General features: G+C 43.3%; 1 protein-coding gene across 3 annotated transcripts in view; it reads left to right on the top strand.

Moving 5' to 3' along the window:
• HTR1F (5-hydroxytryptamine receptor 1F) overlaps positions 1–6,570 on the top strand; it is a 121,789-nt gene extending 115,219 nt beyond the window's left edge. For all 3 annotated transcript variants that reach the window (XM_081001546.1, XM_081001548.1, XM_081001547.1), the window contains exon 3: positions 1,047–6,570. In XM_081001546.1, coding sequence (XP_080857672.1) covers positions 1,084–2,205 — 1,122 coding nt within the window. In that variant the 5' untranslated portion in view covers positions 1,047–1,083 and the 3' untranslated portion in view covers positions 2,206–6,570. The remainder of the gene's footprint in view (positions 1–1,046) is intronic.
• Positions 6,571–17,999: the final 11,429 nt, after the last annotated feature.

Genomic DNA, 17,999 nt, shown 5'->3' with positions numbered 1-17,999 from the left:
TCCACGTTAAGCAGTGATATGGGGCGGTAGTTCTTGAGCTGAGAGCCAGTGTGGTGTAGTGGTTAAGAGCGGTAGTCTCCTAATCTGGGGAACCGGGTTCGCGTCTCCGCTCCTCCACATGCAGCTGCTGGGTGACCTTGGGCCAGTCACACTTCTTTGAAGTCTCTCAGCCCCACTCACCTCACAGAGTGTTTGTTGTGGGGGAGGAAGGGAAAGGAGAATGTTAGCCGCTTTGAGACTCCTTAAAGGGAGTGAAAGGCGGGATATCAAATCCAAACTTTTCTTCTTCTTCTTCTTTTCAGTCTCTGTTTTCGGTATAAGTGTAATGTAGGCTTGCTTCCACGACTCTAGTTTTTCTCAGTCTTGAACCATTTGCGGTCACCTCAACATGCTGCTATCAATCTAGATGTCATCCAAAAGGATAGGTATGATTAGCTGAAATCCTCCCTTTGATTAGGTTATCCACATCTTTTCATCCTTGCACACGCCCCAAATAAATGAAGAAGGAAGTGGTGACTCCAGTAAGGATTTAGGAAGCCATATGGGATTGGTTAGGGATGTGGGTGGTGCTGTGGGTTAAACCACAGAGCCTAGGACTTACCACGGCGGGGTGAGCCCCCGTTGCTCGGTCCCTGCTCCTGCCAACCTAGCAGTTCAAAAGCACGTCAAAGTGCAAGTAGATAAATAGGCACCGCTCCGGCGGGAAGGTAAATGGCGTTTCCGTGCGCTGCTCTGGTTCGCCAGAAGCGGCTTAGTCATGCTGGCCACATGGCTGTACGCCGGCTCCCTCGGCCAATAAAGCGAGATGAGCGCCACAACCCCAGAGTCGGTCATGACTAGACCTAATGGTCAGGGGTCCCTTTACCTTTTCCTTTATGGGATTGGTTATTCCAATCAATTTCCTCATTTCTATGACTAGGACAAAAACATGTGGCATGGAAAATACTACAGGGAAAAATAAGGGAGAATATTGAAATCTGTTGTGTATTGTGAGATTTCTGGGATATCAAGTTGCTGTTTCCTAAACTGTTTTTACTTCTTTACAGGTATATTTGTTAGATAAAAATCGCCTGGAAGGCAATCATGGATTTCCTGAACTTTACTGAACAAAATTATACATTGGAACAAAATGACACATCAGAAAAACTACTTAAGAAAGTAACACCCAAGATTCTGGTTTCTCTTACACTTTCTGTGCTAGCAGTGATGACAACTATAATCAACTCTCTAGTGATGACTGCCATAATTGTGACCCGAAAGCTCCACCACCCTGCCAATTATTTAATTTGCTCCTTGGCAGTCACTGATTTTCTGGTTGCCATCCTAGTCATGCCCTTCAGCATCGTCTACATTGTCAAAGAGACCTGGATCATGGGCCAGGTGATGTGCGACCTTTGGCTCAGCGTTGACATTACCTGCTGCACCTGTTCCATCTTGCACCTCTCAGCCATCGCTTTGGATCGCTACCGAGCAATCACAGATGCTGTGGAGTATGCCAGGAAGCGAACCCCTAAGCGGGCAGGCATCATGATTGCCGTCATGTGGGTCATTTCTGTCTTCATTTCAATGCCGCCATTGTTTTGGCGGCACCAGGCTGCCAGCAGGGATGACGAGTGCATCATTAAGCACGACCATATCGTTTTTACCATCTACTCCACGTTTGGAGCCTTTTATATCCCGCTGGCGTTGATTCTGATCCTTTACTACAAAATATACAAAGCAGCTAAGACTTTTCACAGGAGGAGCGTGAGTCGTGTTCTCAAAGAGGAGGCAAATGGACAGGGTCTCCTGGAAGGAACTGAGAAAAGCTGCCAGCCAGCTTCCTCAGCATCATGCACAAAAGGGAAAGCATCTAACCGTTCAGGAGATTTGGACAGAATGCATATCTCCCTGCGAAGCCCCAATTCTGAGTCCAAGAATGAAAAGGGATGGAAGAGACAACGGATTTCTACCACGAGAGAGAGAAAGGCAGCAACTACACTTGGCTTAATTTTGGGTGCCTTTGTGATCTGCTGGCTCCCCTTCTTTGTGAAGGAGGTGGTTGTCAATACCTGTGAAAGATGTCAGATTTCAGAAGAAATGAATAATTTTCTGACATGGTTGGGATATATTAATTCTCTTGTTAACCCCCTGATTTACACAATCTTTAACGAAGATTTCAAGAAGGCATTCCAGAAACTTATCCAATGCAAGACCTCTCTGTGAAAAGAAAAAGTACTCTGTGGCTGACTGGTTTTTTTGTGGGGGGAATGGATTCTCAGTTCTGCTCATGGTAGAATTGTGCCACACTGTGTTGGAGATTTCATTAGAATCTAGAGGGTTCCGGTGGGCATCCAAAAAATTTCAGGGATATGGTAGGCTGCAAAAAGAGCTCCAGCACCGATAGGTACCATGATAGGTACCAATCCTAGAAGTCTAAGCCCAGCCCTGTAATCTCTCATGTCTTCTCAGTATGAGAGAACCAAGCTGGATTTGGGAGATGTTAGATGGAAATCTGGGCACATGCAGAGAGAGAGTGAAATCCAGGTCCCCCAAACTTTTTCTGGAGTACATCTCTAATATTTACATATACATGATTTCTAATAACACTAGCTCTGTTCAAGAAAAGCATTGAAACACCTACATATTGACTATCTCTGTTTTGTATCATTACCATCTCACAGTGAATGTTGTCCACACACTAAGATGTAACCTTTCGTCATATTTATTGGAAAGAAGCTAACTACATGCATAGACCTATTCAGATAGGAACACTTAACTTTTAAGTGAATTGATCATCACATTGTATACTTGGGGCTCATCCAAAAAGTAGCTTTGTGTGCTCCTGATTGCATCCTGTAACATGCAGCTGGGAGTACAGGAAGCATCCCAAGGAAAGGTCAGCGTCACTTGAAACTAAGATGATGCACAAGTCTTTTCCAATGCAGTTACTCACTAATCTAGTGACTCCTTTGGATATTAAAACCTGAAGCTGTTTTACAAAACAAATTCATCTTTCATCTATTAATAATGGAAGGATTTAGCTTATAAAATACATAATGAAAATGGAAAACAGACTTTTTAATTCGGGGTTCGACCATTCCACTTCCATATGTGTCAGCAATTGAAGTGAAGCTTCTCTCATTAAGGAAGTAGGTTCTCTGAGTTATGTAAGAAACCATTCAGCCTGGATTATCTCAAATGGAAGTGATGTATTGAACCCAACTCATAACATGATTTCTTCCCTCTAAGGTACCACTGAACTTCCAAGACTTGTGCTGGTTGTTCCCCTTACCACAAGGACTCCAGGGACATGGTCATTTCACATGTTCTCCCTCTCCCAGGGCTGATTCTCATAATGAAGCCAAAACAGTGGCATGTTGTATCTTGGGTTTGATGGGCTTTCAGTGTGTACCAAAGAGGTCAAATCAGTGCTGCACTACTCAGCTTGTCATAGGCTGACTGAAATATGACCTTGCGGTGCCAGAGTATTACCATTATTCTTTAAATAATTATACTCTCCATTTCTAAACTGAGTCTGCCATCCTGCATATTTATTTAAAATAGCAACCAGACATTCCAGAAAGAAGCAAAACAGCAGATAAAGCAAGGGTACAGTGATAAATTCCCAAAAGTGTTAGCTAAATTTCAACAGAAAAGGAACCAACAAAATAACGATACAACGGACAGAGAGGGACTTGCCTCAAAGTAAAGAAAATAAATATGCATAGGATTCAACCACAAAAATTTGAAAATATTAACAAAATACAACACAGTAATGGCACTCCCTAAGGCAGGCATTGAATTAAATAAACCATTAAGAATTCTGTTGGAATAAAAAGCTTCAAAAGGCATATAAAGGTCAGACTGTGACAAGTTTCTTCAAGGAAAACACTTCATAAGTATTTACTGCAACTTTGACTGGAAGTTCACCACAACCCCCTAGAAACTACATCAACTCACATATGCATACAAAATGATCTGGCCCACAGAATTAATTGTCTAAAGCAGCTTTGAAAGATGGCAAGACTATCTTCAGATAGAACCCTTTGAATTATTTCCCCAAGACATAAAATGCTTTGCAGAGCCTGTTTTCACAAACTAGAAGCAAAGGCCATTTGAGAACCTTCTAGTAAGGGCCAAAGTTGAGTGCTCTGCTCAATGAGAAGTTTTTTTCGTTGTCTTGTTAGTCTGTGACATTTTCCTATTTGAGGTGAATTATCAATTATTTATTTCTTTATTTTTATTCATAAAACTTAACTGCTATGAACAGAGACTGAACCTTTGATGACTGCAGTTGGGGTATCACTCAAAGGACCCGGTGTACAAGCTCACAACACAAATCTTCATAAATGCATGGAGTGCTCTGGATAAATGCAATTGGCAAGTAGCTGAGGACCCACCGGTCCTACATTTTGCAGCACACCCAGGGCCCTATAAGTAAAGGGGTTAAAGAGGATCAGGCCAGGAGATCTGGAATCTTACATAGAAAATCTGGGGTTAAGCCCCATTGTCCAACCCATAAAAACACTCCTGATTGCAAGGCACTACACTCTTGTGCATCAGTTCCAACTGCTGCATTATTTTTGAGAAACTACCAGGAAAGACACTCTGCATTTTTTAATAAGCTCCACAACAACCTTATTGAGCTGTTTTAAATTTCTCATGAGTTGGAGGAATAACTTTTGCAGTGGGGATCCTGCTGTACACATGTAGGCTACTGTGTGATTTAGAACCCTGGAAAATCAGGAAGAGCAATGGGAACAAGATAACACATTAGTTCTTGCTCTTCATCATCATGTGGGAGATTTAGGAATACCTGAATAAGCATTCTAGGTACATGCCAACCTGGAAAGTATGTATATCCCACACACCATTTCTCTCTCCTGCACACATCCATCTATGCTGCTTCATTCCTTCATTCCTGGACAGGTATCATTGGGCCTACTGAGGTCTGGAGGCTTGTCCATGCTTACGTACCTTTTGCCCTGTGCTTTTCAGGCACAACTCTCTGATTTAAAGCTCTGTGAGCACTCTTTTTGCACCCCAGAGCTTTCCCTGTGAAAACCCACTCTTTAAAGCTGAAGGCCAACCAATGTCCGTTCAGGTTTTCAATGGATTGCCACTTGCTCCGATTTGGTGGCAAAGAGCAGGTTTCCTCAGGGAAAGCTCCAGGGAAATAAAAGAGTGGTTGCACACATAACTTTAAAGTGTGGATCTGTACTTGGAAAGCATAAGTGTAGATAAGTCCTGGGACTTGCAATGACACTCTTTTACCAATCCTTTAGGATGATCACCACCAACAACACACACTTAAGAAACATGGCAAGTGTTTGCAAATACAACTCCCCCTGCACTTCCATGTAGCGTTGCAACCTGGGTCATGCTCTAACTTTGCAAGTTAAGCCATCTCCCATTTTAAAAAAAAAGATGCTGTCTTTAGCTGCCTATCATTATGCAGTACTGCATCTTACAACCAGTGGCATTGGGACCTGTTGAAGCAATGCCTACAAAAGACATAATTTAATGTGCCAGCTGTAAGATCTGATGGATGACACCAACATGCCGCACTACATTAATGTGACATTACTGTGGCCTGCTTGGCATTTCACATCCCCAGAATATTCAGAGAAAGAAATCAAATACTGCAACCAAAGAAAAAAACACTTCAAATTACACTCCCTGAATGGCTTCATTTAGATTTTTGTAAAATAATCACTCTCGGGGACATTCAGCATAACAGAGTCAGATTCTGCAAAAGCAACTCTTGAGTTTACAAACTCTTGTTTGTGTATAACTCGTTAGAGTCTACCACCTGGGGAAAATATGTGATTCATTGAGGCTTGACTGAGGTCACACTGGAGAGTAACACAACCAGGTAGAATGGGTCGCTTTCATGACCATCTTAGTTATCTACTCTCTTTCTCATGAAGTGTATTTCTGGGATCCATATATCATTTGATTTTGATTGTCCAGAGCAAAGCTAAGCTCAAACCATATTAGGGGAAAGCACTGCAATTTTGTTGTATGTAAATATATGTCCAGTGCAAAGTTAAGTCCAAACACTTTGCTAGAACTGCAGCAACTGCCTCTTCTGATGCAGCAGTTGCCGCCCTAGTTCCAATCTATTAAGGTACAAGTCAGACGGGAGCGGGTGGGATGGAATCGGCTGGCGCTTCACTTATTCCATACTCCAAATAGTGTCATAAATCTGCTTTTGCAAAAGGACAATAGCCACAGAAAAGGACCTCGGCGTAAACTGTCAACCGAAGGACTTCTTACATCTGTGCGGCACTATCCTTAAGCCACTTTGTCCAAATTGGATGTTCTGATGTGGGACTTGGAGCCGGGAGCTTCTTAACTTGCGAGTCACAGTGCTGACAATTGATTTATATGGTCCATTTCATAGTGGTTGCCGAGTGCAGAAGAATTATATTGCCATTATTTGTAAGACCTCACAGAGCAGAACAAAGGCAAGGGGGAGGCGTCACTGTTAGGAAAGAAGTTATTGAAGCTATCACGTTTGCCTGCAGTGTCTCCGGTTCGGAAAATGGATCAATATGTAGATAATAAAGAAGAAAATACCTGTTACATTGTGCAGTCGGTGCTTACATGTAATACTTGGCAAATATAGCAGTTGCTGCTGCAGCTAGGAGTCAAAGGTGGGCTCTTTCTACCCTTCAGGCTGGTTCCAACTGGAGCATTCAAGATACCAACAATTGCAGGATGTAGCTAAGTAGCTTTTTCAAATATCACCACTTGTAGGTCAGTATTTAGTCGCCAATAATCTCATGCCACATGAGACTCTTTTACCACTTCCAATAACTGTATTGGGTCACGATATGCCATTATGGCTATCTAAAAAAAAGCCAGAGGCCTAGGCAATGGAGATATGGTGTCTAAAGTCCTCCATCCTGGCTCAGCCAGGGTTCAGCCAGCTGAGCTGTGGCCAGGATAAGTCCTGGAAAACGAATGTTCCGGGAGAGTGGTGGGACAGGGAGAGACTTACCCCTATTCTAGTCCCTATTCAGCTCGGTGACATGACAAAAACTCTTTATTTTGAAAGGCTTGTTTTCCCTCTGCCAAGCTCAGGCCAGCTCAGCTGGTAGCCCCACTTCTGAATGGAATTTGGAATAGGGGTGGGTTACATAGGCATAATGTGCCCCAGTATAAATGACACTGGCTTTTGGGATTGCTCTGTAAGTCTACATATCTGCCAAGAGATTTTGCTATCATATCAATTCTAAGCATTAATTTCAAATGTCCGCCCCCGCCCTCCATAGGAATATTCCAACTGGTGGAGATGAAGTAATTTCACACACACACCCATGTGCCCCTTTGAGTCCTAATTGGTACCATGGTCCTAACATGGCCAGTTGGGACTGGTTTGGCTACATTCACTCATCATCTTAAGTCTTCTCTTGAATGGGAATCATCCCAAAAATACCGCCAAGGAAAATATATCAGATTTACATTTCCAGGACTGGACTGGAAACAAAGGAAAGACTAATTTGCATTTGAAATAGGGGCATGTTTCCTTGGGGAAAGTACTCTCTATATAAGAATTTCCCAGGGAAGATGGTCAGATGGATTCTTCATCCCTAGAGGATGACCATTTCCAGATTGGATATATATTACTCAATAACCAAAAGGTTATAGCTTCGATTCCTATCACTTTGCTTGATTAAATGCTCAATAGAATAGGGCATCGGAAAATCTCAAAGTGTATGAAAAGAAACTGTCCTGAACTTTCTTACTTTTCATATATAACCATTTATGATCTCTTAACTCCAGGGCAGCTAGACAATGTCAGTGTTGCCACCCTGTCTGCTTTGAAGATGCTCTTTCATTGGCCTTCATTGCCTAACAATCAATTGTACTTCTTTTTAGCTTTTTTGCATTTAGAATTCTGAAAAGCTTTTGTTCACCTTTTAGCATTAGTATGAAATACCTACAAAGAGCACATATATAAAGGTCAGAACTTTGGTGAAAGGAAGCAATTTAAAACAGAATCATCTTCTGCTATTCTTTCTTCTGCCTTTCTTACCCACAGGGTGTCTTCTAATTATGCTTAGCCTCACAAACCCTCATGCCCTCTTCAACAAAGTTTATTTCACTAGAGCCTAGTGCACAACAAGTGCTTCCTGTGTCTCCATTTTGGGTCTAAGTCTTCATTTGTAAATATAGAAAGCCCCTATACAAGCATTCCCTTATGCTACCCCAAATCACAGACATTTACATTAAGTTCTAAAAGAAATGCCCCCCGGATGGGCATGCAGACACCCCAAGAGAGGACATGTGTGAATGTGTGGCTTCTAGTGGAAACAAGCCCTAGTGGAAACTTCAATATTCATACCCAAACACAACTGAAATTTGCCCCAGCAGGTATGAAGGATTCGTATAAATAGACTATGTTATATGTCTCTTTGAAAATAAAAAAGAGTTAGAAACTGAAAGTACAAATGGGATTGACCTCAGTGTCAGAACAGTTTGGATTTATCAGGAAGTTGCGTCTAAAGAAGCAGATGTTAAGTGCCAGGGCTGCAACAAGACTGGGAAACAGGGAGAGTGGAGGGCAGATTTCCAGCCCTGCTGTTCAGGCTGCTTCCAGCTAATGGCAGAGTTCCACACATCATCTGAAACCCAGGGAAAGGAAGCACAACGTTCATCTTGCCTCAAATGCATAGATTCTGCAGCAGCCACACTGGCAAAATGGTCCACTTCACCAGGAAAGCAGTGGCATCACATTCAGGTCTTATTTATATTTCTACAGGGCTGGAGTCCATAACATGTGACCTGCAAACATGATTCCTGATGATTCATAAAAGATATATTGGTCGATTCTCCCTGGGATACAACAGAACCCGCTGAAAATTACTTATTAACAATCTCGGTTGGAATTGTGTCGTGTTATTTTTCTAAGCAGAAAGCATATGCAGTGTTTGCACAATTCCTGCTAGCAACATGGCCCACATCTGTTAATCTATGCCCTGCAATTAATGGGGATAAGCTTGTGTCGCAAAAGGCATCTATAAAACCCTAGCACTAAAACCTTTTACATTAGCAAGTATAGCGTAATGCAGGGGTTCCTAAACCGTGTTCTGCTTCATTCAGACCACAGTACGTCTGGAAGACAATAGAGGGTACATCTATCCCATTAAATAGTCATATTGATTTTTACTTATATTTGTACTGCTTCTTTTATTTTATTTTTATTGTATTTTATTTTATTAAATGACCTATGGTGTCCCTATGGGATTCATATTGTAATGCAATCAAATACAATATGTAAGAAATAAATGAAATCATAAAAAATGCAATAATGCAGCAGCTAGCACAGCACATTACAATTGCCAACACAGTCAGAAAAATAATTAGGTGGTCTGCCAACGCCCACTGGCATAATGTAAGAGCGTAAGAAGAGCCTACTGGATCAGGCCAGTGGCCCATCTAGTCCAGCATCCTGTTCTCACAGTGGCCAAGCAGACTCATCAGCCACAGGTCTTGGTTTACTCCCTGCCTATGCGTCTGTCATTCGGCTCTGAATCTATAACTTCTGACTAATGCTGGCTCCATGATTTGAGGGCTATTGGGCAATACATCTTGAGTGGTTCTCACTACCTGCCTCCCTCTGGGCCCAATCCACACAGTTGCTCAGAAGGAGAGGTGAGCAGAGGTTGCTGCTCCTTGTCACTCACTTACTAAGGAAGGGCAATGACAGCAAGGGGAGGAGCAACAGGGCCATGGGGCTTCCAGGGTTGGCAGTGGACCCCTTGCCTGGGCCTTGGCTGGTGCCTGACAATGCCAGCCCAGACAGCAGACATGCAGATGACCCCCTTTCCCCCAGGAATGGCTTCCTCGACTGCTAACCTCTTCCTTCATTCCCAGATTCTGCCATGTTTCTGCTCTCTGATCTCATTCCATCTCTGGAGACATCTCTGGAGGCTATCTTGACATTAGGAAGCATGATGAGCTGTGTGAAATGTTTCTTGACCAAGCCAGAAGTGAGCCAGAGTGGGCAGTGTCTTCTTGACTCTTACTATAGTGATCAATCATCCACCTTCTTTTGACAAAAATTGAGACACAGCTCCTTACTATTCAACTTGGTTTCTGTAATTATACCAAGTGTTGACCTTTCAAGGCTGGAAAGGAGGGGATGAACTGGCCTCAGAGCTTGTGGGCTCTCCACAATTTGAACTTGACAGTGGAACCCACAGCAAGCAGGCACCACTTTAGATACAATCATTTCATAGAACAACAGAATTGTAGAGCGGGAACGGACTCTGAGGGTCATCTGGGAGACTTGTACAATTTGAAAAGCATATAAGAGCAAAACAGCTCAAACTTGGAACAACTGCTAGGTAATAACATTGTCTCCAAGGTGCAAATACTCAGCTATCCAAATGTGTCTTATCAAAGCAAAAAGGATCTCATTCTCTCTCTCTCTCTCTCTCTCTCTCTCTCTCTCTCTCTCTCTCTCTCTTTCACACACACACACACACACACACACACACTTCCAATTTCCCCACCATATAGTCAAGGTGCAATTGTAAGACTATTGAACTATAACAGCAAGGGAGAGATTTTGTATTAGTTTCTTATTTGCAATTGAGCTCATCTTGACAGCTGACTTTTGAATTAGACGGATGAGCAAAACAATCCAATTTCAGAACATAAAAAGAGTCACAGACAGGTTGGAACCACAATATAAAGAAACAAGGATTTTTTCATGAGGTCATTTAGGGTTCCATCCCATAGATTTTCAAAAGTTTAATGATCACACTAAACTGAGTATCCCAGGAGCGAGAGTGGATTATGACCAGCATGGTCCCGTTCAATGTAATGTGTGTTTTAACTAGGCTAAGTAGAAATTAATTACATCAGCAAGCTAGATCCAAGGGAAATGACTAACCAAATGTATCATCAACGGAGTATGTACAGCAGGCTTCCCCAACCCAGTGCCCTCCATATGTGCCCAGAAAATAAGAAGAGCCTGCTAGATCAGACCAATGGCCCTCCAGCCAGTTTCCTGCTCTCACAATAGCCAACCAGATGCCTATCAGAAACCTGCAAGCGGGATCTGAGCACAATAGCACTCTCCCCTCCTGTAGTTTCCCATAACTAGTATTCAGAGGCATACTGCTTCTGACTGAGGAGGCAGAGCCTTGCCATTGTAGCAAGTAGTCCCTGATAGTCTGATCCTCCGTGAATCGGTCTGATCCTCTTTTAAAGCCATCCATGTTGGTGGTCATCATCTCCTCCTTTGAGAGTGAGTTCCACAATAGAACTATGTGTTGTGCAAAGAGATGCTGTCTTTTGTCTGTCCTGAGACTCAGCCAGTGTGGCCAGAGGCCAGAGAAACATAAATTGTGGTCCAAAACTTAGAGAAGGTGCCTGCTTGTGGAAGGCTGATGAACACAGTGTGCGGCTCATTTAAACTCAGGATCCTCCTGAAAGATCCAAGGTTCCTTCTTCATTCTAAATGTCCTGGAAACGTGTTCATTCTTAAAAATTGGTCTAAAACTGAGGAGGCATAAATGGCAAGCCCCATGTCCCTTTTCTCCTTCAGCGTTTCTGATACAAGCCAGTACTGAGATAAAGTGTGGCTGTAGCTGCCAGTGAATAAAGGGAATGAAGATTTGCTGCCAACTTAAGAAAACGTCAGTGTTTGTTTCCACTGATCCATATCCAAAAGATTGAGGGAAATGTCTCCAGCCACTAGATCAATGCAACAATAATAGCCAAATCGAACTGTGAGGTGAGCAGCCTCAAGAAAAATTGCAAAATGTCCATCATAATTGGCTCCAGATTCATCTGATTCTTCCCCTCATTATCCAACCATCTCAAGCTACAAGATCACTGTCCCCATTTGAAGCTTGGGTCTCCCAACAGCTTGCTATTTTATTTTTATTTTTAAAGGAATATCTAAAATATATTCTGTATTAGAGTCGTAAGTTTATATTTTGGCCAATATCCTTAAAAATAGCTCCAAGACGTCAAATTTTTTGGAGTTGTTTTTTTCCAAAAAAAAAACTCCTCAAAACTCAACAACTTTTGTGTCTGGATTTTCACTTTTTGAAATATGGCAACCCTAAGAATCAGCAGTGACAGGATCCCAAGAAAGCTGTAAAGGCTGGGGGAACAAGATTTGAGAGCAATACTCTTAGCTGAAGATTGGGATGAAATATAGGAATACCATTCAAATCAGTTTCTGGACGTTTATGCGAGAATCTCCTCAAGGTCATTCACTGTGGGTCCTTGCATCCCCACCTTTGGAGCAAAATAGCCAATTCTGCTGACCCCATCTGTTGGAGAGGGTGTGGGAATTTGGGGAGCTGCTCCAGCCCCATGAACATTTTCATTGCCCTTTTTTGCACTTTTGCCAGCCCAACAAGATGTATTTTGAGATGCAGCTACCCAAACTGTACACAGTACTCCAACTGTGGTCGCACCACAGATCTGTATAAAGACTATTGGCAGTTTTATTTTCTATCTTTTTTCCCAGTGAAGCCCAATATCTTTTTCCAGCTCAGATGCCATCAGTGAATATGTGAAGTTAATATTGCTTTAAAAAAAAAAATGTTCCAACTCACATAACTTTACACAAATGTATATTAAGCTACATTTGCCATTCTATTGCCTTTTCAGTCAGTCTGGTGATCTCCTTCTGGAGCACTTCACAATCCCTTCTGAGAGTTAGTGCCCTAAATCATAGAATCACAGAATTGGAAGGTTCCCGAGGATCATCTAGTCCAACCTGCTGCAATGCAGAAATATGCAGCTACCCTATATGGGGATCAAACCTGCAATCTTGGCATCATAAGCACCATGCTCCAGCCAACAGGTATCATCTACATCTCACATCTCTCCATTGTGAGAATTGTCCAGTTTATTCCTGCTTTTTGCTTTCTACTTACCAGTCCAGAAAAGGGCATATCCTCATCCCCCGACTGCTGCATGCCTAAGAATGACCTTGAGTCTCATTGCAGGTCCTTCCACCCCTTAGCATCTATTCCAATGCCCCCTTTCCTCTTGACCACTGTGTTAAGGCACTATGGCTAGCAGCAACAACAGAAACTATCCCTCATTCTAAGTTACAGCTGCTCACTTTTCTGAAAACCTTTTCAAGCCAAGTTCACTTTGCTTTTGGCATTTTCTTGCCTGGAGATAAAGTGGCTGAAATCCACTCCCCCACCCCACAAATATTGCATATGAAAGGAATAAAATACAAGCCCCCTTTTTGCACTTCACTGCATATAAATAGAGTAACACTTCCCCAAACCATCCCTTCCATTTACTCAGCTCCTTGCTCTTGCTGTTTCCACCCACTGCAAAGATACACACAATAGATGAAGCAGGAAAACTGGTTAAAATAGAAACAGGCGTCATTTATTCCGTATAATCAGCCAGAAGAAAACCGACAGGGATGGGGGAGGTGAGCATAGGACTGAAGAGGACCCGAGAATATGGTATAAGATACTGCCTCGGAATTGTAGGTCATGGGTAGGCAAACTAAGGCCCAGGGGCCAGATCCAGACCAATCACCTTCTAAATCTGGCCTGCAGATGGTCTGGGAATCAGCGTATTTTTACATGAGTAGAATGTGTGCTTTTATTTAAAATGCATCTCTGGGTTATTTATGGGGCCTGCCTGGTGTTTTTACATGAGTAGAATGTGCCAGACTGGGCTCTCCTGTATTGGAGAAGGCTCTGCAGATCCAGGCAGACTCAACGTTTCTCCAGTAACGTCTATTGGGTCCGCACATGTATCTGGAGTCTTGGGGAATATTTGGAGACTTCTGGGTGGGCCCTCAGTTACATCAGGCAGGTGGGGTTGAGTGAGCATGAACCCTGGGGCAGGACTCAGACCTTAATCTCTGGCTGACAGTTCAGTGGACGGATGCTGCCTCTAGGGTTCAAGTGTGGAGAGACCATTTCCTCTCCCAGCCTGTTTCTCCAGATACTAGGCTCTTTAGGTCCTTTGCAACTAACCCTTCCTAGTCCTGCTGTGGTGATGCGTTTGTTAGTTTTCGCATAATGAAGACCTTTCTCCTGAAGTGTGACTCAGCCATTTTATGGAATATTAATTGTACAACTGTAAGAATGGTTTCGTTGTTTTTAAAGCCTATTTTTTGTGTTTTACATATTACTATACACGGCTTTAAGAGCCTCTGGCCGTGAAGCAGTTTTTACCTCCATAAAACAAACAAGTAAATAAGCAGAATCAAATCATTTTGGTGCCAAGCGTTTTGGTACCCTGCTGAAATATTATGATGGTGATGCTGTTTTAAGCACAGAGAATCGCCTATATATTAGAAGAGTTGCTCTATTGCTCTGTAGCAGTAGCAGCATAAAAACGACAGGGACACTTTAGGATTGAAAAGCGGCAACAATAGTCAGGTGGCTTAAATCATCCCCCCAATGCTCACATGATGTGCAGTATTCATACTCTAGCAACCCAGAAATATTTGGGGTTTCTGTTGTCAATTCGGCCTTTGTTAGCATGCTTCCTGATTCGATACACGTTCACTCAGAGTGAATTGCCATTGTGTTCAGTTGGCTTTAGGTAAGTATTCATGGGACCGCAGCCTTTGTTTATCCTCGTGTGTATATTTGCATCGTAAGTCACTGTTGAAGGGTAGGCTGTTGTCACCGAACACTTGCCAAAAACTGAGGCAGACTCTCCCCGCCTCTCCATTAGCAGCCTCGTGTGTGCAATCTACACATCCATTGTTCCCTGGTTCCCTGCTAACAAAGACTCTGGCCAGAAATCCAATGGTAACTGCCAGCTGAAGCAACGGGCAGTCACCTATGGCTGGTAATGCTGAGTTATGCGCTTAGAGCATCCCAGAGGTTAGTCAGTCTCTACAGGTCTTAAGCTTGCTGAGAGAGCAGCCTGGTCTCGTTCCCAGGCCAGCAGTTCCCCCTAGTGGCTAATCAGAACATGCATTCCTTCTTGAACCAAAATAATCACAATTGACAGGCCTTTGCTCCCAAGAAGCTAAAGTACTTTTTTAGTTTGTTAAGGGTTTCTGGGAGTTGTCACTTTTTGAGGAGAAAGCTGCAGTGCTCAGAATCCTTTGCAGGAAAGATTGTGCTTCAAACATGCTTTCAAGGGAAAGGGAAAGGACCCATGGATGGTTGAGTCTAGTCAAAGGCAACTCTGGGGTTGCGGCGCTCGTCTCGCTTTCAGGCTGAGGGAGCCGGCGTTTGTCTACAGACAGCTTTCTGGGTCGTGTGGCCAGCATGACTAAACCGCTTCTGGCACAACGGAACACCGTGACAAAAGCCAGAGCGCACAGAAACACTTTATCTTCCCACCACAGCAGTACCGATTTATCTACTTGCATTGGTGTGCTTTCAAACTGCTAGGTTGGCAGGAGCTGGGACAGAGCAACGGGAGCTCACCCCGTCTCACGGATTTGAACCACCAACCTTCCGATCAGCAAGTCCAAGAGGCTCAGTGGTTTAGACCACAGCGCCACCCACTCCCTTTTTAAAGGTATAGATTGTGTGTATGCAGCCTGAGTTTTTAGTCATTGGTGGTCTCCCATAACAGAAATGCTCCCATTCAAAACTCTGACCAGCTTTAGCCAGGAGTCTTGTGGTAGTGTGAAGACAAATAAGGAGAAAAGAGTGGTGATGTAGCCTATAAGACAGAACTGTTTGCTGTTGCAGCTGTAAAATTAGAAACCTCATGAATTACTTCTTCCTTCACTTGCAGTTTGTCTTATTTGGACTTGCCTCTTATCACTGAAATGAATTTGTTTTTTCATCTTTTGGAGATTGTCTAGATATGCAGTATTGGTTTGGGATGATCAACCACTTTAAACAAACCAATAAAAGTAACTGAAATCCTGGAGAGCTGCTGGGCTAAATGGACCAATGGTTTGACTCATTTTAGGCAGTTTCCAAAGCTGGTGCGAAATAACTAAAGAGCAGCAACCAGATGATTTAACAGAAGGGCAATATGCAATGGCAGGAAGTCTTCTGTGTGACTGTTAACTAAACACTGGTTTCTCTATAGAGCCGTGAGAGTGATCTCTGCAATTGATTCGCTTTACCCTTTGTATTGGGGAGCTTATTTTAACTGCTCTGATTCATTGTTCCCGAGATATTTTTAAAGCAGCGCACATTTGTTATATCCTGAAAAGGGGGTGTTCGGCCTTTGTGAAAGCAAAATGAGAGGCCAAGGGCTCAATAAAGCCAATGTAGCACAGCTGTGTTTAATAACATATATTTCACCACAGGGATGACTAAACACAAGAAACGTTGTTTGTCTTCAGCCAAAAACACTGAATATGAACAGTCCAGTTTTCAGAAACTGCTTCCGCCTTCCTTGGATTTTAGTTTTATTAATTCGCCATTTGCTTTGTCAGTTTGGCTGATTTAGGAAAGGCCTTATGTCTAATATTGTTCAGTTGGGATGATTAATGTATTAAAAAAATTATTTTATTGGATTTATTATCTTTATGTCCTAGAAAGTGAAAACTTGGGGGAAATTTCACACATTATTCTAGAAAACCATTCTAGTCATAAACCACATTATTATTATTATCATCATCATCATCATCATCATTATCATTAATTCTATACTGCCCTTCATCCAAGGATCACAGGGTGGTTTATATTATAAAAACATGAAAATGTGTATCATAATAACAAGCAAAACAATACCCCACAGCACAGTTTAAAAGGCCATAGATTGTTTACACAGGCAAAGGCCTGGGAGAAGAGGAATGTTTTAGCCTGGTGCCTAAAACATTAGCATGCCTGAGGAGCGTATTCCACAAACTGGGAGCCACCACAGAAAAGACCCATGCTTGTCTTGCCACCCTCCAGACCTTTCATATGGGGGGCACACAAAGAAGGCCCTCAGGTGATGACTGCAGGGTGTGGGTGGGTTCATATGGGGAGAAGTACTCCTTGAGGTACTGCCAACTTGAGCTGTGTAAGGGTTGAAAACAGCACTTTGACTTGGGCCCAGAGGCTAATTTGCAGCCAGTGCAGCCAGGCCAGGATTTGTGTTATATGTTCAAATCATCTTGCCCCGGTTAGCAAAGGGGCCACCGCATTCTGCACCAGCTGAAGTTTCTGGACTGTCTTTAGAAGCAGCCCCATGTATAATGTGTTGCAGTCATGTAACCTACAGGCAGCGGCATAGCTGCTCAGGTGCCCAGTGCAGTGCGTGTGTCCTGCAGCCGAGGGCGGGGCAATCTGCCCATGGGGGCGGGGCAAACCAAGGCAGAGCCTGCTGCGTGGAGCCTCTCCGCAGCCTCCCCCTCAGCTGTAGGAGAGACGCGTGGCTCAGGCACTTTGCAGGCCCCGCATGGCGCATGCACATGTGGCACCCAATGCCCCTGCCTCACCTAGCTACCAGTGGCATAGGAAGGGTGTGTGTGGTGGGTGCAGGAGTTATTTCCCCCCCCAACAAAAGTGTTGTGAGCCCAATTTTTATTTATTTATTTTAAAAACACATATTTTTGCCATTTTGTCACCCCCCCTCAGTGATGACACCCGGGGCGGACTGCACCCACCACACACCCCTCCCTACGCCTCTGCCTACAGGCTACCAGAACACAGACCGCAGAAGTGAGGCTATCCCTGTCCAGAAAGGGGCAGAGCTGAGCCACCAGCCAAAGCTGTTCGTTCTATGTGAAGTGGGCCACGATATAGTGTAACAGATTTTCTGCCAAACATAACACCCGGGGGGGGTGGATATGAGCAATCTGTTTGTGCTACAAACCTTTACTCCAGAAATATCACAAGTAGAGTAAGGTCAAGACCTAGTCTACCTACCTGGTTTACCTACCCAATGGCAAATAGACTGTGTAGCATTGTATTCCACCAACCAAATCCATTCTAAAGAAATTCTATAACCAGGCTCAAACCGCAAGGATGAGTTGCTGATGATAGAATCCTAGTTCTATATAGGCAACTTGCAACATTCATGCATTTAGCTTGCGCGTTTTGCTTGGCAAAAAACAACAACATTTTTTTAAAGGCAGCAAAAAGGGGATG

The sequence above is a fragment of the Podarcis pityusensis genome, assembly GCF_964106645.2.
Source record: "Podarcis pityusensis genome assembly, chromosome: 4".
NCBI classification, from domain to species: Eukaryota; Metazoa; Chordata; class Lepidosauria; order Squamata; family Lacertidae; genus Podarcis; species Podarcis pityusensis.
This window is presented reverse-complemented; position numbering and strand designations above follow the sequence as displayed.